General features: G+C 43.2%; 1 protein-coding gene across 1 annotated transcript in view; it reads right to left on the bottom strand.

Annotated features, from left to right (window-relative positions):
• The window catches only part of FLT1 (fms related tyrosine kinase 1), a 106,884-nt gene extending 81,114 nt beyond the window's left edge, over positions 1-25,770 (bottom strand). Inside the window, 4 exon segments of the mRNA XM_030954195.1 lie at positions 518-642; positions 9,832-10,052; positions 10,351-10,447; positions 25,470-25,770. Of these exon segments, the coding sequence (XP_030810055.1) occupies positions 518-642; positions 9,832-10,052; positions 10,351-10,447; positions 25,470-25,527 (501 nt within the window). The 5' untranslated portion in view covers positions 25,528-25,770.
• Between the last annotated feature and the right edge of the window lie 1,284 nt (positions 25,771-27,054).

Genomic DNA, 27,054 nt, shown 5'->3' with positions numbered 1-27,054 from the left:
GCAAAGTTTCCCTGCAAAGAAAAGCCATCCCTTGTCTAAGTGTAGTCACATGTAAAAGGAAGCAGCAAAGTTTCTGGTGGGAGTGAGGTAGGGCAAAGGCTTGCAAAGATCCTTGTACAGCCACAGCAAGTCCCCAGGGACTCACCGCCTGTTCCAGAGGACAGAAGAGGAAAAGGGAGGAAGGGTAGGGGAAGAGGTGGGAGGAAATCTCTTCTCCTAACAAGAAATTCCTTCCCGGGCTTAAGAAACCTTTGCCAGTGAGGATTCAATAAAGTAATATGAAAAGTTTAAGTTTCTTCATAAAATTTCCACCCTTTTTAGGAGATTTGAGGAAGTCTTTCTGTGTGATTGAAAATGAAGCCTCCAGGGTTGAAATATTTCTGAACACATTGACACCCAGAAACATTGCATAAGAAATATTAAATTTTTAAAATATTCCAAAAGCATTACAATAGCTGTAAACAAACAAAACCATCATCCACAGTAACACTTTCAGAGCATGCTTGGATAGAGGTACCTTTTTTAAAGTAACAGCAACGTTTGGATCTGTGACTCTGCATGGAATGATCATTTCTCTTCCTACAGCCATGTTTATTATTTTAGGTATATCACTGTGCATCTCTACAAATGGATTGTTTGTATCTGCAAAAGAAGAAAAAATAAAGGTTAATATGTGAAATTTTAAGGCAGTGCATGGGAATTGTAACACTGCATACAGACTTAAAAAACAGACTAGCCCTGTCTGTAATGAAAGCTAAACAAAGTTCTGAAATCAATCTTCTGTTTACTTTTGTCTAAACATGTTCATCAAACTATTATTAAGTATTTGAAGGTATATGTATCATTCAATAACAGTGTCAGTATTTTGAAATCTTCTTTAAATTTCAGGACAGTTGAAGTCCATTTTTTCCATTACAGCAACACCTCTACTACTGAGATATCTGCTTCTTATTTCATGGCATTTGTATCTTTTTATCACCAGGAAAAGTAAATATATGGGAAGTGAGCTGAAATTCACTTATAAGGAACCCCCTGTAAAGCACATCTTCCTGCTGTCTGCAAGGAAATTGATAGGAAAAATTCACACTGACTGCATCAGGAGAAAGAATCTACCGTGATTATCCAGCCATTTTTTCACCTCCGAGAATACGGACTGGAGAGAGTTAATTCTTCTCCTCCTTCCCACTATCACAATACCTATGTGTCTCTTTTATATGTGACAAGGTAAATGAAAATGCCAGGAAAACATTAATTCCTCTTGAGTCAAAGCTAAAGCTTGGCAGAGTAATTTACCGTCCCTTGAACAATCCCTTTAACAAAGGGCATTGTCATAAATAGCTTGCGCTGGGAACAGGGAACATTGCTGCTGCTATTGTTTGGGCCACTTAACAAAGAGGGGCTTAAGCTACGGGCTCTGGCTCCAAATCTTCTTTGCAGGTGTTCAGATCTGAAGTTTCAGTTTGACTCACATTGCAGATAGACTACCTCCAAATTCACATAAGGTTTGGTTTTTACCTCCTAAAAAAAGCAGAACATTAAGATCTTAATTCTGTGCTTATCTACAGCTCTAATGTTTTTTCAGGCAAATCCTATTATTTTCACTCAGTCAAAAATCCTAGAAATAACAATGGAAATCTTTCTTGGATAAGAAATTAGTAAAGTTAGCAAGAACCAATCCCTTATAAAACCTCAAACTGCAACACTTGATTTAAGCGTTCTTGCCCTGAACTTCTGCGTGTTGACCTATGTTCACTCAAGTTGTTCTTCAAGTAAGTTACTTTTGCTTGTCTTTCAAAAGTGTGATATGCACTTCCCAGGGTCATCAAACTGTTCTGCCCTTAGGATCCTCATTTCTTACTATATGCAATAATATTTTTGTTTGAGACATCAAACAGGAAGAGAAATGGATTCTGCTCTAATTTATACCAGTGAGATTCCTAAGGCAGAGGATCTCAAATGTACTCCAGGATACAGAAAAAATTTAGCTAAAGTGGTTTAATGAAACTGTTATACAAACTTTCTGAAATTAAACCCACAAAGTATTATTTAATAGTAGGTATTAAACATCCAATGAGATAGTGAAAGGAACTTATGAGTAATAGAGGATGCATATGTAATAAAACATGCCCTGAGGACTTGCTAGGCTGACGCTTCCTCTGCAGGACGATTCAAGGAAAGACCAAGAATGAACCTGTTTGTAGCACAGGGAAAAGAACCTTTTTTGTTTCAGGGACTGCAGCCACAGAAGAGGTCACCTGCCCCTTAACATCACCAGACAAACCCATTTACTACTCCCCGAAGACTCATTTGTCTTTGTCACAAAATTAAGAGCTTCTGCCCAAAAGCAGCAAGCTTTGCAAAGTGGTTTCCTGTACCATAATCTCCAGATCATTGTAAGTGTGAGGAAGAGCTGTTCTGGGGACTGCCGGTGCTGTCTGCAGACAATGTCACCACTGACTGATGCCAGTATCAAGGCAGTGGGGGTTGTGCAGCTCAGACCTCGCAGGATTCCTGCAGGGCCAGGAAACCAGCATAAAACACCAGGTTTTCTTTCTTCTTCTCCAGTGGAAATGCACGTCCACACCTGAAGAAGCCAACAAAGAGCTGTAAAAGCAGCTGAAACACTCTGGTTGCCCTTGGTGGGTTCCAAGGCTTGGTGACAGCATCTCCTGGTGCCCTCCCTGCGGTGTGCGCCGAGGCGTCGCCATGCCCCCGCTATTCGCGTGCAGAGCTCCCATTGACATCACCGGGGACTTCCGCCGTGGGCCAGAGGGCAATCGATGGCCCCAAGTGCTCCAAATGTCTTCCTGCTTTTGATTAAAAGGAATACGCATCATGTTTCCTAGCACAGTTTTGTTTTCATAATGAGCATGGAGGCTTTTCCTGGTTCCCTTTGATTTCAGTCTCCTTCCATCATAAAAGCCCTAATGGGATACTCTCGGTGCCTCAAGATCAGAATCTGGTGCAGGCTTTACCAGCCTGGAACAGGCAAAGCTGAACACACAGCAGCACCAGGGCAGGTTATGCCACCTTGGCAGGGTTTGCCAACAATATGGAATTCTTCTGTCCCCCAGGCAATAACTCTCCTTGCCTTTTCTTTTCCTCTTTCCTTCCCATAACAGCCGCAGCTACTGTCATTAGCTCCCACTACATTTCCTCTCAATTTCTTCCTGAGGGAAGGTAAATGAACCTTCCCCACATAGCTGGTTGGCAGCACATCTGGCATGACTTAATTTCCCACCAGCAGTCTTTTGAGCCAGTTTCACTCAACTCTATGTTCATAAAGCTCTAGATGTGAAAGGAACATCACAGACTGACCTATTTTGAAGACCACATCCAGGTTACACATTCGGTTTCATTAGGATTTGGAATGGAAAATCTAAGGGGTTGACCTTGTTTTTATGAATTATTGATTTGGGTTGTTAGTTCATTTTGTTGGTTTTTTTTTCTTCAGAGCTGCCTGTGAGGTCAGAAAAGTGAAAGCTGGATAGCCAGAATACTTACGTATGTTAAAGGTTACTAAAAAATCAGTTTAGTGTATTTTTAAATTATGCCTAGAATGAATGACTGTGTGCTGGGTTGACTGTGTTCCTTACAATATCTCTCAGTTACAATCAACATGAAACCACAAAGAGCGCTCATGAAATCACAAAATCCTTGAAGGTCATTTGGTATATTGTTAAAGAGCATAAATAGCAGCTTTTTTGCTAAGCTGGTTGGCAGCCAGATAAAAACGTGATAAGAGACTTAGCACAAGTAATATTACGTCTGGTATCAGTAACCTGTCTAGGCTATTTATGGGGCTTGCACAAACAACTAAATTAGCCAACACTGAAATGCCAAATTCAGAAACAGTGGAAAGGGCTTTTCTTTCCACAAGCTTCAGCTGCTGTTCTTGGGTTTGTTTTGTTTTTAATAATCTGAGCTATGTAAGTCAGAGGACTTACACATACACTTGCAAGAAGAAAAGTCTCTGCAGGAAAATCTAAGCTCCTTGAAATCTCTAAAAGCTTATCCTCTGAACTTCTTCCAAAACACCTACTTACACTTGGCTCATCCTTAAGATTCTTTTCAGGCTAAAAGAGGTGAAATATTTTCATCACATTCCCATAACACCCTTTTCCCTCATGCATGTGAAAAGGACCACAGTCTTTAGTAAAGAACAGACATGCAGACTTCATTGAAGTTCATGGGCCAACCACCACATTCCCTTTCCACTGAAGGGATTAAACCTCCTTAACTTTATTTATCCCAGATAAATTATTGGGGCTGTTCAGAAGTAATTCCAAAAGAATCTTGCACACCGAGAGTCATTCCAGCCTCGCTTGCGCATCTACAATACAGACATTTCTCACTGAGCTAGGAGCCAAACCACTAGTCTTGTCCCTGGTGAGAAAAGGGGAATTTTGCAATGGGACTCATCTGACCTGTTTTAGATATCTGCTTTACCATGAGGTGAATCATGCCCTAGGAAATGTGTCTGTTGAACCGGCTCATATGCCTAATTTCCTTAAAGAAAAACAATCCCATTTTGTATGTCTTATTCTAGAAGAAAGGTTGTTCCTCTTTTGCCTCTTGTAAACCTGTAAAATAACACTCTTCAAATACAAAGTATGTCTAAACCTGGAAAGAAAACCTGATAAAGTATTCCCCTTCTTTTTTGTTTTTCTTTCTTTTACCTAGACTTCTATGATAATTAATTTATATCTAGAGCACACTCAGGCACAAGGATTTCTAACAATTGTACAAAAATTTTTAGGCAAAATTGGTTTGTTTTACTTTGAGATTAGTTACACTATGCTATCGTCAACATAGGATCATGACACAAATAAAACACAGTTAAAAATCTTCAGGAAAAATAGTCATATTATCCAGGAAATACACAACACAGCTATTACTGTGTTCAGCAAGCAATCCCTGAAAGGCAAATGAATACTAGGAATGCTCTTTCAGAGGTATCCCTCCATTGTGGTGGCTCACCCTGGAAAGATTATTGTTTCAGTAGGAGCTGTGAGCCTTGGTGAGGGAGCAGGACCACGGAGGGGTCACTGCAGAGCTTTGGATGCTGCCAAAGTGTGGGCACATGCTCTGCTCCCGACGGTGTCCTGTGATACGGAGCCCAAGCACACGCAATGACAAAAGAGCGGCAATTATAGGCCATTGACGTCAGCAAATCCTAGAGGTCTCTGTTTTGTAACAGGAACCTCATTAGAAACTAAAAATGTGTCCGCATACTTGATACAGCTGCAACATAGTTTAATTCCAACGAGTTTCCTCTTCATAGCAGAAGCGCTATCATAGTATTGACTCCGACGGTGCAAGCCAAAACCATACTGCTCATATGCTAAAACTGTGCCAAAAGCAAAGACAAAAGAAGGCATGGAGAGGAAGAGTTTCCCAGGCCTGAGACCTTCTTTTATCAGTGTGTTATTTGTAAATAAGAAGAAAAAGGAAAAAGAAGAAAATTCTCCCTTTCTGTTAGCTCTCAGGGTGCTTTGTCTTACTTTTTTTACACGTTGAATAATTTTGACTCTGATGCTTCTGATTTAGGAGACCCTTTTGCAGAACTCTTTGGATACCCTCCATGTCCTGCAACAATAGTATCTTTAGGTTTACAGGAGTCAATCCATCCAAGCTAAATCTTAAATGCATGTCAGTTCTGGGTCTGGATCCAGCTATCTGTCAACAGGAGGACCTCCCAGGGAGGTGCCCAGGAAGTTCTAAAACACTCAGAATCTGCAGCATAGAACTTTAGTGTTTGAAATTGAGCTCAGAATCCCAGATGTTTTGGGATTTCAAAGGTTTACAGTTTGAACAATTTCCTAATGATAAAGCCCTTCATTTTGGACTTCTGAGCCCAAGACACACATCAAACCAAATACATACAGCTAGTGGGCATGTTCAACATTCTAGGCATTGGAGAACACAGATACTCTCAGGACCTGCATCTTTAATTACACAGCTCTGATTTGCCTCACCTGGCTTAAATCCCCTCAAAGCAAGAAGTTTATTCTAAGCTTGTACTCCAGATTTCTTGAAAAGTGGGTGATGAACAGTACATACCAGAAGCTTCTTTTATTCTCTGTTAAGTATAGAAAGAGAATAGACAACTAACACAGCCTAGAGGTCTGATTTTAAAACATGTCTCATTCTGCAAGGAAAAGTAAGTGACCAGAAGACATACATCACAGGATTATGAAAAAAGACAAGGAGATGGAGAGCATTGATTAGTAAATGGGCTAGTGCCTCAGAGCCAAATAGTTTTACTTTGAGAAGAATTCTGCTCTCTGTTGCAGAATAATTAAGATTTTACTCTTGTATATTACTTGCCGAAAGTGGCCTTCATCACAGAAAATAGCAACGCTTCAACTTGAATCACAGTTGGCTTAAATTCATGCAAAAATCTAACTTTGGTATATCAATGTAATTGAACTTACAAGCTTTTTCTCTGTCATACCATGGGAGCAATTGTTCAAAGGCAAGAAATTATGAGAGTAGAGAATTAAGAGTACTACCCATTTTTGAAGACAGTGAATGAGCTCCAGCAATTGAAAAGTGCCTTGGAGATACTGGGACAAAGCAGACAGAAAGAAAAGCCCTTAGTAGTCTCCCCAAGGAAATTTACATAGGATTCGGAACAGCCTGCTGATAATTTGGTGTTTCTTAAATGTCTTTATTCCATCATTATCTCTTTTCAAGCAGAAAATTCCCCATGCCTCACTGCAATGTATGCAGTGAGCGTTCATTGCAAATCTTTCCTTTTTACTGTTAGGCTGTATTTTCCTTTACAAAACAAAGCTCTGAGCAGTTCTGGGTCCGGGACAGTGGAGAAATTGGCAAAGAGGCTTTGCTTCATTTCAGATTTTTCCCATGGCTCGTGGAGAAAGTCAGGCCATCAGTTTTCTTGAGGCAAAGATGAAGACTCTTAAGAGAATTAATTTCCCTTGCCTAATGTCTCAATTCCTGAGCTGTGTGGGGTCAAGAGTTGTGGACACACTCTGTGCACTCACTCCCCTCTGCAACTCAGTAGTGACCTCTCCAGCTGAAAGAGGGGTGGTGTCAGGACTAGCTCCTCCAAGCCAAGTCACCAGCCTGCCTCTCCTTGACCCCTAAAAGCAGGACTTCAGAAATGCTTCAAGTCATCCTGGGGCCTGTGGGACTTGCAGTGTCCTTCTCATTGCCTTGTGACTTGTTTTTCTCTATACCAGAAAATTTTCTGCTGGAGCATACATACATCACTGAACCAAAGGACTTACTGGGCTTATTGTGGTCTGGTCTTTGGGCTTTTTTTTTTAAATCCAGTTCATATTCAGTATCACTCCAATTACGGAAATGAAGAACATTTTTAAAACAATAAGTGATGACTTCCTGTACAAACAATATCAACTTTCCTGATTCGGATTCTGTGTTTGTAAATAGCAACTATTTGTTCTCATCTGCAGCATGCTAAGACATGGGAAACAGGCACCTTGGAGATCCACATGGAGCTAATATGGGAAATGGACTGACACAACGTCCTGTCACAGGAAACAATACAAGACTAGGAGGGACCCAAATTTCACAAATGTTTATTTCCTAAACACCCATGAATTAATGCAAAGTAAAACTAAACTCAGGAATGAGAGTCTTCACAGAGGATTCTGTTACCCCCATCTCAACCTCACTTGAGTTAGAATAATTGAATTTCATGCATATTTACAGAAATGGTGACTCATATTAAGAGACAGGTAGAAAAGAGATAGAGATGAGATAGCATAGAGAAAGAAAATACTTTTTCTAATGCACACTTATCAGAAAGGGTAAGTTTTGGTACTCAGTATCTTGTTTCTTTCCAACTTACTCAAGAATTCTTCCTGAAACTGTTAAGTTTTGGAAGAATAATAGACCTTTCTCCACCTTAGGGCAGAGTGACACCTCCAACAGGCATTAAATGAGCAGTTACCCTGCAGCCTCCCTCATTATCCATAGTTTTCCCTAACTTTCAGGTGTGCTTCCTGGGACACAATTAACACTTCAATCTTAAGAAACTGGTTTTCAATCAAAATTATTGCCAAATTCAGAAAATTAACATGCCAGAGAGGTTTAAGGTTGCTACAGATTTGTTCCTTAAACATTTTACTTCTTTTTTGGCAATTAAGGTAGGAGGAGTTATAAAATCTAGCCATCTCTTCAAAAGTGACATCAAGGTTTGTGACTGAAAGTCCTTGAAAAACCAACAGAACAAAGACACCCAGACAGCCTTCTTTAAATTATTAGAGGGGATGGAAGGACAGGGGTTGGGGTGGGACTGTCCTAAAACAATTTCCTCAATGATACATTTCTCTTCCATCACCATGGGAATTCTGCTGATAACCATGGTTGACAATCATCTGAGTGAAGGTGCCTTTTAAATGCAGGGAAGCCACATAAAAGTGGGAAGCAGTGAAGAGTTAGAATTCTGGTTGTGTCTCTCATTAGTAAAAATTTAGGATACAGAAAAATTAACTCTTCAAACAGGCAAGGGACAAAGAGAATGCAAAGGCATCCCTTGTATGGTAAAGTCAGTTTAGCAGAGAGGTCTTTCTCATGCAGTGAATGGAGAGGGTAGGTAGGTGGGTAGGTCTCAGGGATAATATCCAAGGTGGGAGGTTCAAGATGGTCCCGTGATGGGAAACTTGCAAAAGGCATCTGAGGAAATTGTACATTTCCCTAGGCTGCAGGCTGTTGGTCACTAAATGAATATCCTATTTTGGCTATTCTTCCATGGATGCATCTGTTGTTGGGTTTACAGAGAATTATGAAAAGAGATGGGTGATGAAAACACTGCAGCATATTTCAGATGAAGGAAAGTAGGATGAACAGCCAATAGTGCTCAATAAAGCAACACACAGTAATGGGGAGAGCTATCTTATTTTCTATCAGTGTAGTGAGAGGTCCACTTCATTCTGCTTTTTCACAATGCCAGTCTCACTCTTCATATCACAAAATGAAAACAAAGGCTAATTCACTCTGATGCGAACTCATTAGATGCAGCAGATCCAGAATTTGGAAAACTTCCAGTTGCACGTTCTCTGTAACATCGACTTTCAAAACCTGTGAGTCCTGAAATACTACCGTAATCTATTAACATTACTCTGTAAAAATAACGAAAAACTAAACTATTAATTAAATCCCTAAAGTGTCAATAATTTGTTCTTTTATTGTTGTGTCTATTGAATTAAGCTCTTCTCATAAGTGTCTGATTAATACTCTGGAAGGAAGCTGGATCACCAGAAATTTCTTTTATAGTCTAACTGACCTAATTCCAGCACTTCCCATACATTACACAATACTTGTTTGCTGAACACAACTCTGTGTTTAATTTGATTCCATTTATTCTAGATTTTTTTCAATCTGTGTGACATGGATACATGGATTACAGAGGTTATTTTTAAATATGACTTCATATGCAAATAGTAATTTTCTGCAGCATGAGGCAAGTCAGTGATCTGACAGGCAGCTTTAGCATCCTTCAGCTGCCTAGAAATCACATCACATCACATAGGATATGGTTTCTGATATCTATTTCACATATTCTCTTGTAGTCTACTTCCATCTGGACTCCTGTTTTCTCTAGGAAAATGGTTGGATTGGGTCATTTTTTTGCTTCATTTTTTTTTCTAACTGATAAAAGACTACTATTCGTATTTGCAAGTTCTGAGAAAGAAGATTTTATACATTAATTGGCAAATTAACATTTTGCAATGCTGAAAATGTCATTCAAAACTCAGCCCCAGCTGAACTGCCTTACTTTTCCACTTTGCTGTATTGCAGAGCAAGTACCAGGAAGTGTTAAAAAAAACTTAATCTTACCGTTAATAAATACATAGACTGTAGATTCCTTCTTCTTTTTTGCTGGACTTGTGGGGTATTTGCAGCTATAATTTCCAGTGTCACTTGCTTGAGTTCTGCTCAAGGTCAGACTGCTGCAGGACTGCTTCCCATTCCTTCCACAGGCATATTTAATTACTTTCAGCCTTTTGCTATCCTTGCTAAGAGTTTCAGGCAAAGACCATGAATGAACCATTTCCCCCCTGCAAACACAGATAAGGAAGCAGAAACAATTATGCTGGGCTGCAATTATATAGCTCCAGTTCCCAAGCTTTCTTTTTTATTATATCAGGCTATTTATGGGGTTCTCTTTTATCTTGTTTTCCAAAAACAACAGCAGAAACAACAAAGAACTATTAAACAATTGCCATTGAAGTTCACTCCCCACCTTTCCCCACAACACAAGGTTTAATTTTTTTTCTAATTTCAGTTACAAAAAAAAGAAAGTGTCATGTGTATGAAGTCTCTGCCAAATTATCATAATCCAACTCAGTTGGTTACCTGCAGGTGAGATTTAAAGTCTGGCCGGCTTGAACAACGTGCTGTATGCCATTTATACTCAGCTCAGGAACTTTTAGTTTTGATCCTGAACTAGATCCTAGAAAAACAAAGAAAAAAAAAGAAAAACATTAACAAAGTCAAATAATTCTGCTTCCAGTCCACTAAAATTTATGCTGTTATACTGGAAAGGAAAAGAAAAGAAAACTGTGCCTCTCTCACCATACATACTCTCTTCCTTTGAGCAAAGTCCTGTTGCCCTGACTCAGGACTCAAATAACCTTCCAGCAGCATTACACATGAAAGAAAATAGAATTGAAAGGTATCAGTCAATGACTTTGCTCTCAAATTTTTCACTGAACATATAATGAAGAAACTTGAGGACCTCATGGATTTAACATCTAACCAAGGAAGTGTGCCCCCAGCACCACTGGCTGCATTTCCTCAGGAAACACAGCCATGGCAGCCCCTTCAATGGGAAGGGTAAATTCAGCCACTCCCATGGCAAGAGCCACATACTGACTCCTAAGATACTGAAATCCCACTCAAGCAACTTGCTGCAAGGCTGAAACTGATGTGGAAGGAGTGAAATGCATTAAGGATCTTCCCTTTCTGACTGAAGGTCACAGCATACTTACTCCGGGCCCCTCACCATCTCCAGGCTTCCTGTCAACAAAGTAGCATCAAAAGGTAGACCTTTACAGTAAATCCTGAGAACAAGATCAAGACACCTTCCAGACCAGGTCTGATGCTTGTTTGAGAAAGCAAGCCTGTTGTTGTGGCCAGACCATTCTGGCACAGGTGAAAGCCTTGGTGTCATTACACAAGGTGGCTTAGGACAGTTGAAAACATCCAGGTGGGCTTTGTGAAGTCTACATGGAGGCATTTTGAAGAAGACCATGAAAAAGCCCCATGGTCAGAAAACCAGAAGAGCATGAGATCTTCCTTCTCATCAAGTCAGGAGATGCTGGCTTGAAAGACATAATGATTTGTCTTTGCCCTATAATAGGCTATGGCCGCAAATGCTTTCATGGCAAGCTGACAGAAGAACATGCCTTAGGGAAGAGGCAGTGCTTAATCCATCCCGCTGCCCTTGCACTGACAGCAAAATGTTCCAGAAGCTGGGAACACAATGTAAAAACATTTCAAAACAGTTAAAAGTTGAAAACCAGTTGTAGTCTAATTGGGACTCAAGTGTAATTTGTAAATATTTCATTGTTGAGAAAGAGCAACAGCAACTATCCCAAATCACTTTACTCCAAGAGAAAGTATTACCTTGTCAACATATGGGAGAAACCCCATCTCATAGTAAAGGGTAATGCAGATTTTTCTTCTAGAACTCAGTCAAGTACAGTTTTAGCTTAGCTATTTTAAGTCCTTCCAAGAGGTCCCTGCACAGCCAAGTATGAACAGCTGTATGCACCAAACATAGTAGAAATACATGAACCTTTCTTGGGGCTATGTATCACCAATCAGAAAAGCCTCTCTCTTTTGTTGACTAGAGAAGGAACGTTTGGACACCAGTTCCTGTGGAGATTGGTGACTAAAGTTTAGATGTATAAACACATCAAAGCCAATGGCTGCTCCAAATTCAGGAGCTTTCTTTGTAGCCCTGGATATCTTACTTAAGATGTGGCTCCAGTAGTTTTCAATATATTCTATCATCTGCGCCAGTTCAAAACAAGATTTAAAGGGCGCACTTGAACATAGACATAAATAAAATTATAGCTCACTTGCACAAGTTGCAAGCAAGGGCATAACAACTTTTCAGAATAAAGAGATCTTCTGGACTGGACCTCAAATAACACCATAGATTTGAATGGTGAGACTGTCCACATACATAGACTTCCTCTGCGATTTGTCTGGACAATCATATTTCTAACTAGACATTAATATATTCTGGCAGCTGGTAAGAGAGGAGAAAAAGGGTGCAGCAAATCTCTGAAGAAGTAATTGTTATGTGATATGCATTGCAAACATACATTTCTCGCCTTTTAGGAATCTCAGTTCTGAAGGGCTGGCTCCCCCAAAGCGTGCTCTGTGCTTTTATGGGATAGTCTCCCATAGATGCTTACAGTCCATGAGTCTTCTCATTCACCATTCTGAAACAATGCCTCTGAGGCTAATCACTGAGAAATTGAGATAAGATGTTACAACAGCCTAGGCAGCTGCTTGGAGAGCAACCCAGGCACTCTGGTTGAGAGGGTTTGTCAACATCCTCTAGCTAAACAATCTGATGGTTTTGTGAAACTCCCACATTCCCTCATTTCATTTGCATTCCTCTTGTCATCCCAGAATTGAAGGGTCAGATGTGCTCCCAAGAAGGCAGAGTTTTTATCCAGCTTTATGAATCTTGGTTTTTTCTTTGGGGAAAAGTTGACCTCAAGCTTCCCTGAACTGCTCTTTATTAGAGGCCCTGGAAAAGCTGAAAGCATGCAACAGTGTTTACAAGCAGTTCAATACGTATGAAAAAAACATCAGCGATTGTCTGCCAAAGGAAACCATTGGGATCAAAGCCCAGTTGCTAGAGCTGCAACACTCAAACTAGTTGCTAGAGAGCAACATGTAGGTTGCTTCCTGTGTAAAACTGGTGAGAAAGTGGAAAAATCCATGTGAGTGACAGGTGTTGACAGAAAGACAGGAGGGAGTCTGCAGTGCCTGGTCATGCCTGCGGTGCTGAGCGCTTGGCTTTGCTCAGCACTGGCACTGCACCATGCCCAGGAGCAAAGCCAGTCCTGCAGCACCATGCCCACATCTGACCCATGCTGAGGCCAGGAGACCAGCCCTGGGAATGTGGGCTGCTGCTGTCTTCAAAGTCTGCCAGAGGTGAGGAGCAAGAAACCATCATAAACATTACAAGGTTTTACCCTTCCTAACTTCACAGTGATATAAACGAAGACACAAAAACCTTAAGATCTAACTTATTTGAAGCATATGAAACAAGTCAGCCTAGAAGCCTGTATGTCAGATCTGCCTCAGAGTTGCTAAAATCAAAGAAAAAACATAACAAAACCACCCACCTTTTCACTCCATCGTGTAGGCAAAAAAAGAAACCCAAATATACTGGACACATACTCAAGCTTTTGCCCTTTTACACATTTTACATATATCTAAAAGACAGCACAGTATTTATAAATATTGTGTGGGGGATTCTTAAGGAGTGCTTCATGTTTGTCTAACTCTGCTCCCATTGACACAAGCCAGCATTTCATCATTGATTTCAAGTGCATTTTAGGTACTTAACTCCAGTAGTTAATCGTATTCACATTCAAGACTTAATGTCAGTGTATTTGGGAAGAGATACAAGCCTGGTTATATATTCATTTATTTAGTTTTTCACTGACAAAAAGCTGAGGTCTTATTTCAAGCCAATATTGTTGCTTTTACAAGTATGGGACACAATGCTTTTACCAGCAAGATGCTATGTCTCGAAGAAAAATAGCTTTATTTGACATCCTATCTATTCATGGGTCATTAGCTTCCTTACATTTTTAAATGCTTCAAAACCAATGCAGAGTACAAATGCAATAGAGTTTGACGTGTTTACCAGGAAAGAAAAAGGAAGGAGAATAGCAGGGAAATTCCTACTGTCAATATTTAGAAGCAGATTATGCCTTCTATGTACCTTCTGTGGGCATTTTACTTGACACTGTCTTTTCTGAAGGGTCATGGCTCAACAGGACACATTCACTTATCATTGTGCCTGTCACTAAGCGACCATCAGCAGCCTACCCTCACACTGACCTACATTGAGGGGTGCAGCTTCTTTTCATGTGACAACAAGAGAACTAATTAATCCTGATAACTGAGGAATCTCCTCCCATGGGGGAAGGGTGTTTTTTTCGGACGCATTTTATTTGTTATGGAAGGCTTATTAGATGCATGTGAAAGTCAGTCAATGGGGTTGCTTAATTAATGAGCAAACATTAATTTAGATTGCAAAAGTTAGCCATTCTAACTAAAGTAAGGGGAGGACAAATATTTTTTTAATAAAAGCAGAGAGCAATCTGTGATTTTCAAGGAAAAAAAAAGGAAGTTTTCTTCCATTAACTTCTGTCCCGCAAAAAAATCTGTTCCTCTTCCAAATTAAGTAAATAAAAATATGAATTATCTTATAACCAAAAACCCCTCCAATCAGAAATCATGAAAAAAGATTTAAAAAATGAATGTGCATGTATTTTTCCAATATGATATTTGTCTAGTTCTATAGACAAATGAGTAACAATGCACACATGATGAACCTTTCACCGATTTCTGCTAAATCCTGGATTCCCTTAAAAATCATAGATTGGTTGAACTCAAAATTGGGACCATGGTCTGGGTTATTATTCCCATTCCAATTTTCCCAGTTTCTACTTTTAAATTTCTCTTCATACACAGAGAATTTCTGGTACCTTTGACTAAAGAAAGGAAATCCAAAAGCTAGCTTTAAGACTAAGTCTAAAAAATTACAATATTAGAAGTTATTATAAACGTCCTTGAAGTTAACAGATTTGATGGCTTTCTAACATATTTTCCATAATTTGGGGCTGTGACTGTCTTCCAGCCACTCCTGTTACCCTCAACATGTTGACTAATCCTTTTTTCACCTGCACAACGAGAGGTTAAGGAGAATGATCAGTTTATCTCTGCAACTTCAGTGTGTACAAAGAATCTGACCTTCTGGGTTTAAAGTGCCATCTGTGGGCAATAAAGTTATCCATCATGAAGTAATTGTTTCAGTCACTGTTGGATTTGTACATGTTTTACCCCTTGTGAAACATAACTGAGCCTCGAGAGTTTTACCATCAAATATCATTTCCTCCTGATTCAAATGTTTAGCAAAAAATGTACTTTGTAGAGGACACTCCTGCACTGGAAGGACAGGGCAGGTTATTTCTTAACAGGGTCTCCACCTCTGTGACGCTTAAACATCAGTCATTCAGTTCAGATGCAGCCCAGGACTCTTGCTTCTGCTTTACTCTTGCTTATGAGCACTTCCCTATGAGTCATTCCACTGGAGGGAATGGGAATACCCACATGTGTACTACTAAAAAGGAATTGCAGAACTCAGACAAAATGTAAAGGAACACAACAGTACCCAGTGGGTTGACCTTCAGTGTGTCTCCAGCGAAAATGAGCTGACACCACCTTGCAGTGGCACCCTAACCAGAACATGGCCACTAGCTAACCTCAAATGGAGTATATGGCTTTACTCCATTCTGTAAGGAAATCTGGGATATCAGTAGTTTTCTTTATTTCAGAGCTATTCTCAACAAGCTATTGTATTACCATTTCTTTAAAAGGTTCTTCAATCCATTCTGTAAGTAAATATAACTATTTTTTTCGTCAAACAGTTGTACCTACCCATAATAATTGCAATTACGTTATTACACCAATTCACTCTATTAAAGGAGAAAAAGGTATAGAGAAGAAAAACTCATGGTCAACTCTTAAGAGCCACATAAAGTTTCAATTTACATCTGACTATATGAAGAAGTCTAGACCAACAGGTCCTTCTAGTTTAATCAACACTGAGTCTCTCTTCAGCATTAATACTTGCATTAATACAGGCAGGAGAACTTTTAGGGAGAGTTGTCTTAAAACTTGTGTGGTGAATGGAAAAGAAAATTTTGTTTTCCTGTTCAATGTGTAACTGTCTGACCTGGTCCTGCTGCAGGACTAGAGGGAGAAGGGAGAACCCTGGATTATGAAGCTTTCTGATTCTGTGAGTGCTGGTGGCTAGGAAGAACTGCTGCTGGAAGGAGACACTCTGCTATCTCCATAGCATCAATAGCCCCCATCTCATCTGTCACCTGGGTTTCTGATGCTCAGGTACAGGCAAAGAAGGGAGCACAGCCTGGTTTCCTGCTCCTAGGGGTAAAAGCACTCTTTCAATTGCCTGTACTTAAAAACAGTCTCCAGAAAAGACCTACAGTGCCAAACCATGAGCCACCCCGAGGCTCCAAGTGGTATTTCCATGTCTTTCAGATGCCATCTAAGTCCCCATTCTAAAGGAAACCTCACGGCCACCTAATTTCACAGCATTTCTCTGAAATAATTCCGGACTTCATACCTGAAGCCTGCAGAAGAGAAACCAGGGCAGCTTAACTGCGAGAGAGCAAGAAGTTGTGACTTTGTCCTAAGCTGACATTGACAATGGTCCAAATGAGCAAACTCATGATCTGAAGCATCAAAATGTAACCACTGTTTCCATTGAAGCAGAAATCTGCAGGCCAATTAAGAGCCGTGGGGATTTACAAGTGTTAATAGATACAGGTCCCTGGACTCAGAAGTAGTTTTGTACTTGTTTCCTGTTGGCTCCTGTGCAAAGAGAAGCACCATGTGTGCTGGTACAGAGCTGGCAGACAGAAACACCCTCAGGGTAGAGCTCAAGCTGTATCACTCCTTAACAGAGCCATCACCTGCACATATCCCTGTCGTGTCTGAAACTTTCCTCTCTTTTGCATTCAAGACCAAGAAAACTATTGGATTCTATTTACTTACTAAGTACACATAGAGGCACAAAATTTACCAGCTCATTGGTTCATCCCTCTCAGGTCCAAAAGAGACATTCAATTCACCTAATCTGATGTTTTGCAACATGTGCCAAGTGATTTCTGGATCAAATGCTTATGTTTGATCAATCTCAATTATAATGTAAGAATTTAAAGTACTATTAGGACATAAAACCCAGTCAAAAAAAATTGATAGGTTAGTGGATGGCAAAGCTGGGCTGCTTTATGATACATACTTTACCATAGTAAAGTCTGAACAGCATAGGGTTGGTTACAGTAGATTAAATTATTTCTGGGTAGACTAAAAGCCTTGACCATGACTCCATGCTGTGGAACTAAAATCAGTCATTAGGGAAAATGGATGTGCAACTGCCCAAAACAGGCTTTCATGGGCATAGAAAGGTATTTGAACAAGTGTATCCCTTCCTTTTCAGTTCTAGATCTCAGAGCAAGTTATAATTTATTTACTCTCTAGGCATTTGGTGTTCCTAGATGACTATACACACTGATTTAAGATTAAATGTTACAGAGCCAAAGCTTAAAATAATGCAATAGCTCTGTTCTTCATTAACACTTCTGAGTAGGACACACTGTCATGCCAATATGGCCAATAGCTGCAAATACAAACAAGTATATATTTCCCCAATAACTGCCAAACATTTTGCCAGCACTTGCTCTAGTCAGGTCAAGTTGCTTTTATAGAATTTTGTGGTGAAGTCTTTCTGGCAAAGAGCCGGGGGGGGGTTGTTAATTTAAAAATTTAAATGTAGAAATTAAACGAACTGAAACCTCGGCCAGTTATTTGACATAAACCTCATGCCAGTTACTACCAATTGAAATTATTGACATTTCCCATCATACCTGGCAACCAAGGCCATGGAGTTCCATGTTTAGTGGCCCACAAGACCCACTTGAAGGCCTTTGATTCACCAGCTCATCAGAAGTTTGTGCTTGTTTGCCTTACACTCAGTAGGTAACTCCCATGCATGGGCATAAGCACATGATAAAATGCCAATGAAAAATAAATTTTAGTATTTAACAGACAAAGATCTGAGAGAAAATCCATCAAGTTTTAATATCTCTAGAAATATAGGATCTGAAATGAGCATCTTGGCCAATATCTAGCCTGATGAAGGCGCTCATTTCATCCGTTATATAAGGAGGGCATATTTACAGAGACAAAATAAAACCAGCCATAACTACAAACTTTTTCTTTCCCACTGAGCACCTGGAATTGAAAATGGATATCCAAATGCACATTCTGACACCTCCATTATGAACCCTTGTAGGACCACTTTGGTAAACCACACCAGGAAGGCAAAAGACACACATACATGTGATGTGTGTTGAGAAAAGAGAAATACCACAGTTGTGCCCACCTTAGTCTGGTCTTCACTCCAACAGGGTAAATGCCCATCTTAAAAACAAAACAGGTCAGCTGAGGCTGGTAACACCAGAGCTAGCAACACTTTCACAGCCACATTCAGCACAAATCCATGTGGCTCTCATACCCCTCCACCTTGATGTGCCTGTCCTGGCCCCTGCATGGAGATCCTGATCAGGTCATTCTCATCTGGAGAAATGATTGCGACTCCGTCATCTGCCAGCCAAAGGGATGCCAGTGGCACTCACCCAGGAGTGTCATTTCGTGCCTCCCCACACAATTCAGCCTGTGCTGCTCACACAGTGTAGAGAGCCCAATCCAGACGATGCCTGTGAGTCACCAGATCTACCTACTAACAGGTGTCAGCAACCATGGTGCCTCTCCTCTAATTCCATAATGACAGACCCTGGCACATAATGGCCAGTTCAACATTCTTCAGAAAAGTTTATCCCAATAATTCGTGACTAGAAAAGTATCGATGTGGTATAAAGAGAAAGCAAGTACACTAAAATTCACACAAAAACAATTTAGAAATGCTAGTCACTTAGGGAAAAAGTTTTATATTTTCTTGTCCAAACTAAATTTCTTTACCAGTTTGATACTTAAAATCTGTAACACATTAGCTGGCAGGACAAATGAAGCAATATAATAGGACTGAATTGGAAGACATTCATAAAGACAGGCAAACTGCCTACCTGCCAGTAATCTACCTGCCCAGTCAGCAACACAAGCCTGTCAAATTCATCTGGGGCTGTAGTAATCACTAAGCTGTAAGCACAGAAACAAATTAGGAACTGTGTAAAAGAAAATGTAAAGCAAAGTTGAAGGAACTGCTTTGCTGAAGGCTGCTGGTTATTATTTCCATTGTTACATCTGAACTGTCCTGTAGTGCTCCAAGACAAAAAGAAGTGTCAGGAACCAACTTTCCATCCATCCCACTTAAACCTATAAAGCAGAGCTATAAGTAAAGCCCCTGGGTTTAAAACAAGAACAAGTAAATAATGCAGCACAACAATTTAAAATAGAGAGGTGAGAACAGAAACAGTCTGTACAGAGGTGTTCCCTTGCCATGGCTTAGGAGAAAAACCCACTTTGCTGTTAAATGACATCTAAAGCACCTAGTCTAAGGAGGTAGATGCGTGTTCAAAAATCTGGTAAGATTGCCTAGGGCTCAATTACATTGGGAAATTATAATTATTCATACTTATAAAATAGATTAGGATGATTGTCAATTGCAGCACTGCATGAGACAAAGAAAGGCGCCCCAAACACTTTCAGCACAACAGAACAAAAAAGTTCTGTCTTATATAGTTTAATGTGATTTATTTCCACTATGTAATAATCCACTTACATAAACATAGACAACAACTAAATTTTACTTTCCTTGACCCTCAATCCCATGGTTTCTTATGAAATACTATTGGATTTTAGATCATACTACCAAAAAAAAAATCCCGTCTTAAGAATTTTATCAGATAACTTCTTCCTGCAAGGCTTCGTGACCCTTTCCTGAAGATGAGATGCTGGACACCTCTAAAGACATGACACGAAGCTAAAAAAGCCCTTCTCTGATCCAGGATGGCAACTCTCACGCTTCTGTTAACATTAGTCTATGGTGATCCTGATGAGAGGTTTTTCCATAGAGGAATGACAATGGGAACAAAACGGGTGAATTCCTTCACTCTGTGTCAAGGAAGAATCCCACAGGAAGGACACTTAAGTGAGCTATGTGAAATTGTGAAATTCCTCTCATGAAATGCCCTCACACTCATCCCTTTTCGCTCCCCACGCACCAAGCAGGGGGTCTGTTCCCAGAGCAAAGGCTTCCTGAGAGAACATCTGAGGAGCAGAGACATCTGCTCACAGGTCCCTGGCTCTCAAGGACCACTGTGCCCTGCCTGCTTTGCCCGCTTCCAGCCATGGAGTGGGAATAATGGCACCACAGCATCTTCAACCCACTAAAATCCTGGAAGCAGCTGTCCTCTAGCCCCGTGCCCATCCTTCAGCTGCTCCAACAGCAAAGAGAGCCTTGTTTCAAGACTGTAACTCCAAAAGAAGGAATACAACTTAAAAAGAAGTTGTATTGCACAAGTGCTTAGTGCCACATACCAGTGACTGCTGCAAAAGCAGCCCCACCATCCAGAAAAGTCATGCCAAGAGAAATTGGTGTCAACAGCATCTCACTGAATTATGCTCTAAATATGTTACAGGAGTGACTCAACATTGTGGATATGGATTTTGGTAATGAAAAATCAACTGTGATTTGAGGATAAAACAACAGATAGAGTAAAACCAGCTCACCATGAACATGAACCTTTTGCTTCAGCATTAACACAAGACAACCCAAAGTCTGAGAAAGATGATTAATGAATCTATTAACTATTGCACAAACATCTATAATGGTCTTGAGTACACTGATGCACCACATGAAGCTAAATCATCCTCCTCTTCATCTTTACTCTGGCACATCTCCACTCACTGTGCCACACAAAAAACACCCCAAATGCAAACATGACTTAATGCAGAAGAAACAGTCATCCACATTCCCTGTCCAAATTTCTCCATACATCTCAATGGCTCAAGACTTAAGTTTCAGACAAAAGTACCTCTGAAATCTTTAGTTTCAAATCTCTTTGCCCTCACTGTTGGTTTCTCAATCTGTTAGCACTTTGCTTAGTTCCATCATGAGTTCGTTCTGCTGGTCACAAAGGCATGATATTATGCCATGCCTGGCTTTGGAGAGAGCACTAATGACTGCATTTTCACTTTTCCATCTCCTTCTTGCACCATAGTTCTTTCTTTGAAGCACCAGGATTTATGCAGTACTGATCTTAAACCACAGGAGAATGAAACTGAACTTCTGCACCTCAGTAAGAGAAAACTATGTGTGCACCTTCCTGACAATCACTGGACCAATTTTAGGATAAGCAGTTCCCCACGATGCATCAAGAAATCAGACCATTTCCAGCTGAGGATGCTTGGGAAAGGTTGCTTCCCAGCTGCAGGAATACATGCAGTGAGGATGCATCACAAGGGCAAAGACCGAAGAGCCTGGTTCTGTCTGTGGGTAGAATTCATGCCCAAATATGTACAGAAGTGTTTCTCTACATTCTCACAAATATTGGTAGAGGGGGGAAAAAGAGACTACTGGGGGCAGGGATGAGATCTAAAGATGAAGCATGTCATTGGAGGGAGCAGTTTTCTTCCTGAAGGTCTCACATCAACAGGAGAGACTTGTCTCCAAGAGCAGGGTGACTGTGATTAGGCATTTCATGCAAAACCTACTCTTGCAGCAGTCTTGCTTTCCATTCCCTCTGGGCCTGCAGAAGGAAGTCCCAAACTCTGACTCTGGAGGATTCAAAGGAACAATTTTGCTGCTGAAGTCCCACCACAGCCCCTCTGGACACAGATTTCTGAAACACCGAACCTTAACCCTCATCTGCTTCTGCCGAGCTTCTTCCTTTCCCAATCTGTCAGACGTGAAAACTAGCAAGCTGATAAACAGTGTGCTGGAAGTTTCCAAACCACATGAAAGTGTAAGGACTTATCAACTCTCCTGCAAATCTGGACAATTTCCTTTTGTCCTATACACCCACACAGTGTGGAAGGCTACTGGTTTCAGTCTTTGAAGCATCTGACCAAAAATAGACAGCTTGTTTGTTATTGTTTGGATGCAGAAAAACCCACCCCCATACCACCAAAAAAACTTTCAAACCTCCCCAAAAGCAAATTTTTAGGGTTCTAAATATATTAGGTGCTTCTGGATATGAAGATCTTTACTACATCACAAGCCATGTCCAAGTTTATCCAACACAAAGCGTAAATCTAGAAGATGCTAGCCCAGCCCAAAGGAGTTGCTCTGGATTTACACCAGCTGTAAGATAATGAAATCTAGCTTTGTGTAGAGCACATGGGAAAAACACCTGTCTGGTAAAACATCAATTAGCTCTGTAAGTGATTTTCTTTAACTGTGTCAGAAAGTTTGATGCTTTAACCCCATACACACCATATATTTTTGTAAAATCTCTGTTATATAGCAGTTCCTAACCCTTCTCCTTTATGTGAACACAGTTCAGAATTTTTAGGGAGCCCTGTTTTATGAAGAAGTGGGAAAGCCAGTTTTTCTCAACTTTGTTAATAACTCCAGCCCCTATCCCAAATTGGACCATTCCATCTGTGTCATTGCTTCAGCAAGTACTCAAATCAAATTGAAACCTTAACATATGAACATCCATCTGAACAGCACTTTCAGAGAAGTCAGGTAAGTTATTGCAAGAAATTAACCTCAGCACTGATTAGATTTGACCTAGAATTTCTTCTTTCACTTTTTCCAGCTGGCCATGAAGTTGAAAAGTCCACTGGGGATTTTGATGTTCTAGTTGCTGCTGAAATAACTGAGATCATATGGTGCTGCTCACAGATAAGACTGTAATAGAGTCTACCACCTTCTAACTGCAAATTGTGAGGTTCCACTTCTGTGTGGAAAGCCGGAAATACAGCTAAACCATCATTTACAATTCTAGAAACATGGTGCATAAGCCTTGATCCAGGCTGCAGAGTCTGATATTTTCAGGGTTTAAACACAGTCCTTCACAATCCCAACTGCTAGTGACTAAAATTATAGTAATACTATAGTAATAATTATAATTATAGTAATAAAGTTGAGGACTGGGAGATTGAACTTAATACAGCAACCACATATTCATGTTGACCATTATGTGTACAGTCATTAGCAAGCATATGCAATACAATTTGGGGAATAAACAATTATAAGATATAAAGAAAACATATGTGAGTTCTATGCAAAGCCCAGGAAAAAAAAGGATTGTTCTTTCCCAAGTTAACCAAAATATGTGTGGCACAAGAGAGCTGAAGTGCCCTTGACTCACATGTCAAATGAATTTAATTTTCTTAATCTCATTTTTCAAATGGGTACTCTCAAAGCTTGTAGGCTGCATGTTGTTTTCAGGGATTTTAAATTATTAAGCATACTTTTATGGGCTGAAAGACCTCCTTCTGTCTCCTCCTTGTGGAGGTCTTTTTAGGTTCTTTCTGAACCACTGACTGTTTCTGAGAATCTCCCCTAGAACCTGCCAGTAAATGGAAGCTCAGCAGGCACCTGCAGAGACTGAATTACAAGAGGGCACCAGTGATGAATTGAACTTCATCAAGACCACTGGAAATGGAAAGTGCTGGGCAGCCTGAATAAGAAATGCAGGTAAATAAGCAGTGAAGGAGGGTGAAACGGGAGGAAAAACACAGAGAGATGTATGGTACAAAACATCGACCACTTCAACAAAAACTTTCAAACTCTCCATGCAAACACGACTATGGAGAGCTCTCCCAGTGGCCCAGAAGAAGCATGATCAACCTATTTGAGATGTCCGAACAAAGCTGAGCAAGAATGCTCCTCTAGAAAACAGACCAAAAAAATCCCAAGAAAGCCAATGAGTGTGAAAACATTTAAATTCTGATTTGAGAACAATCTCTTCTACATGGGGAGGGTATAAATCTCCAGCAAAATGGTTGTAAGGGCACCCAGCCAAACTAGAGAAGAAACTTTCCAACACCTACAGCACCTGAGCTGGCCATGGGGATGTTTGTCCCCAGCACCCAGAGCCCCAGGTTGTCCTCTAAGCAAGCCAAGCTTTTCCCACTGGGATTGGTCCAGGGTGCACATGAACAGGAAGGTGAACCAGGGTCTTTCTCACAGCCCCTGGCTCACAGAGTCCACCCTCTCCCTGGGCAGTGGGCTTGCCACGATCTGCACAATGGAAAACCTTTCCGACAGGAAAGAGGAAGCCAGTCCCCTGGCGGAGCTGGTCACTGCAGGAGCCCATGTAGGAGCAGGACGCCGAAGTTCAGACTCAAGCTGTGAAGGAAGCCTGTCAAGGATCTGAATCCACATTTCCTGTATCCAGGGTGGGTGTCCCATGCCTCTGCCTATTTCATCTTGGGCATAAGAACCTCCTAGGCAGAGACAAATAATGTGGGGAAATTAGCACTTTCCTGGGGAAAGGAAAGAGGAAAAAAATGTAGAAGAATACCTATGTATCTTTATCAAAGCTGATGAATCAGCACTTCCCGAGCAGGAAAACGTCTCGTCGGAGCGGCCCCGCCAGCTCTCCTCCCGGGCAGCCTCAGGCAGCGGCACGGCTCCCGTGGGCTCAGCGGCGCGGAGCAGACCGAGCCCGCGGCCACTCGCGCCGCCGACCACAGCAACGCTGCCCTCGACGGCTGTTCCGCAGGGAGCTCGGCTTTTCGCTTCCCCACCCGGGGTTTGGTCTCGCTCCTCGCCGGCCGCCGGCCCCGCGGCCGTGCGCGCTGCCCCGGGCGGGACAGGCTGCGGGAGTGCCCGTCCGTCCCGCTCCGCGGGGCATCCGCTCAGGGCACCGGCCCTGCCGAGCGATGAGCCCACGCGGGACGGGCCCTTGCCCGGCCACCACGCACCCCTGCTCTCAGCCACACAAGGCTGGGACGCACTGCCCACCGCGGCGCCCCGGCCCGCGGGGATTGGCTCTTGGCTCAAAGCAAAATAAAACTCGGTTAAGAACATCAAATCTGCAATGATCCATCCCCATCATTGCGGGATGCAGGCACCGGAGAGCAGCTCCATCCCACTCTCCAGTAAGACCCGGCAGCCAGCCCCGCACGGAGCGCCACCGGCGCTCCGCCGACCTGCTCGGGCGGGAGGCAGCAGGACCTCGATTTTTGCGAAGAAAAGGTACACCTTTGCCGCTTCGCGGGCAGAGCTGGCGCACTTGAAAACAAAGTACGGAGGAAAGAAGCGTGCCCTGCAGCCAAGACATGCTCTCGTTCCGTGATGCACCGGCTGGGACAACTCCCGATGATGTACGGCGGTCCCAGCGCCCGGGAGAGGCTGGCCTCCACGCCACCTCTGCCTTGCTGGAGGAGGAGCAGCACCACGGCTCCGCACCGCCGGACCCTCCGGGGAGCTGCTCCCGGGACGCGCCGATGGGCATCCGGAGCATATCGACAGCTCGGGGATGCGGCGTTTCTCCGCTCCCTGGAAAGCAGGGATCACTTCCCCGGCCCTGCCCAGAGGAAAGGGGCGAAGGGGACGCAGGTGCCCGCCGGCTGCAGCCCATAAGCGGGGTGCGGCGGGATCGGTCAGGGGCGCGGGAGGAGCAGCCGACGAGGCGCATCACTGGGGACCCGTCGCGGAGAGCTCGGGAGAGAACGGGGTCTGACCGGGGCAGCGCGAACCAGCGATGCCTTACCTGCGAGCAGGAGGGCGGCTCCCAGCAGCACGGTCCCTGAGAGCAGCTGGCGGGGCATGGTCCTGCCTGCGGGAGCGCAGGGCTTTTTCCCTGCCGACGGCGGCGAGGCAGGGGCAGAGGCGCCGGCTGGGCTCCGACGGGCTCTCCTCGGTCCCGGGCGCTTCCCGCGGTGGAAGAGATAACGGCAAAGCGAGGCGCGGAATCCGCATCCAGCAGCCCCCCAATCCTGCCCGCCCGCCCAGGCCCGGCCCGACCTGCGGAAACGGAGTGTCCGCTGCGGGCCGCCCTGCCAGCTTCACCTCCCGCGGGCATCAGATACCCGCCAGCCCCAGCCTCGCTGATTTATAACTTCTCCACCCCTCGCCGCGCACCCCTCCGCCCCCCCGCCCACATCCTCCGCCGGGAGCACGCCCTCCCCGGGATGCGTCCCCCGCCCGCCCGCCCGCCCGCCCGCCCGTCCGTCCGTCCGTCCGTCCGTCCGTCCGTCCGTCGCCGGGCACGGTGTCGGTGCCTCGCGGGTCTCCCGGTCCGGGCCTCCCCCAGCCCCCAGGGACCTGGCCGTGCCGTCCCGCTGGAGCCCGGGTCTGGGCTGCTTCCAGCCGCCGCGGCCGCAGCTCTGCCGAGGCGGCAGCGGGACTCGTCCCTCGCACGTCGTCAGGCTCCTCTAGGGAGGGCGTGAAGCGGACTTGTGATTCCTGGACAGAATGCTGAGCGGTGGGGTCCCGGTCCTGCGGAGACCCTCGCCTGCTCCGCAGGAAAATCTTGACAGCGCCGCGTCCCGCCACCAGCTGCCGAGCCGGGTGCAGGGTCGGGCGGGGGCCATTTACAGCCGTGCCCCGGCTGCCCGGAGCGATGCTCGGAGGGTCCAAAGCGCTGTCCGTGCCCCAGGGGCCCGGGGCTCCGCTCCCCGCCTTCCTTGGAGAGAGGGAGCCGCGGGACAGACCGCTCTGTGCGGGGCCTGACCCAGACCAGAACGGGTCCCAGCCAGCAGCACTGAGAGCGCTCAGAGCAGGGAAGCCAGGAAGGGGCAGCACTGGCTAAGGATGCTTAGGGAGTCTGCCCTGCCAGCTCCCCTGCTGGCCTTCTCTGACTCTGTAACATTCAGGGCAGCGCTAGAAATATATTTCTCCCCCCCTATGCACATACCTCACGTTTCCCATACATGTTTTATTTTGTGACAGATCAGCAGAGAGCCCGTGACAGCAAAACTCGAGCCCTATGTTCCCAATTTTTCCCTGTGTAGCCAGAGAAAGGCTGTTGCGAGAGTCAGGTCTTCAGTTTGACTCACTGTGGCCCTTCCTATATTTTTATACTATGAAACAAGTCATAGGAGTGTCTGCATGGGGCAGGTAAATGTAGTCATCCCCCTCTTACAGAGAAGGAAACGGAGGCGCATAGAGAGGTTAGGCAGCTAGTCCAAGGTCATAGGAAGCTGGTGACAGGAGACACAAATAGAACTCAGACCTCCCGTGTCCCACCAGACCATCCTGTACAAGAAAAAAAAATAAGAAGTTGATGTTGTTTTTAACTTGAGAACTGTTTAGCTTTAAAGTTTAAAGTCTGTGAGAATATTTCCTGCACGCGT

Source organism: Camarhynchus parvulus, chromosome 1 (assembly GCF_901933205.1).
Source record: "Camarhynchus parvulus chromosome 1, STF_HiC, whole genome shotgun sequence".
NCBI lineage: Eukaryota > Metazoa > Chordata > Aves > Passeriformes > Thraupidae > Camarhynchus > Camarhynchus parvulus.
Note: the sequence above shows the minus strand (reverse complement) of the source record. Positions and strands in the feature narration are given on the sequence as shown.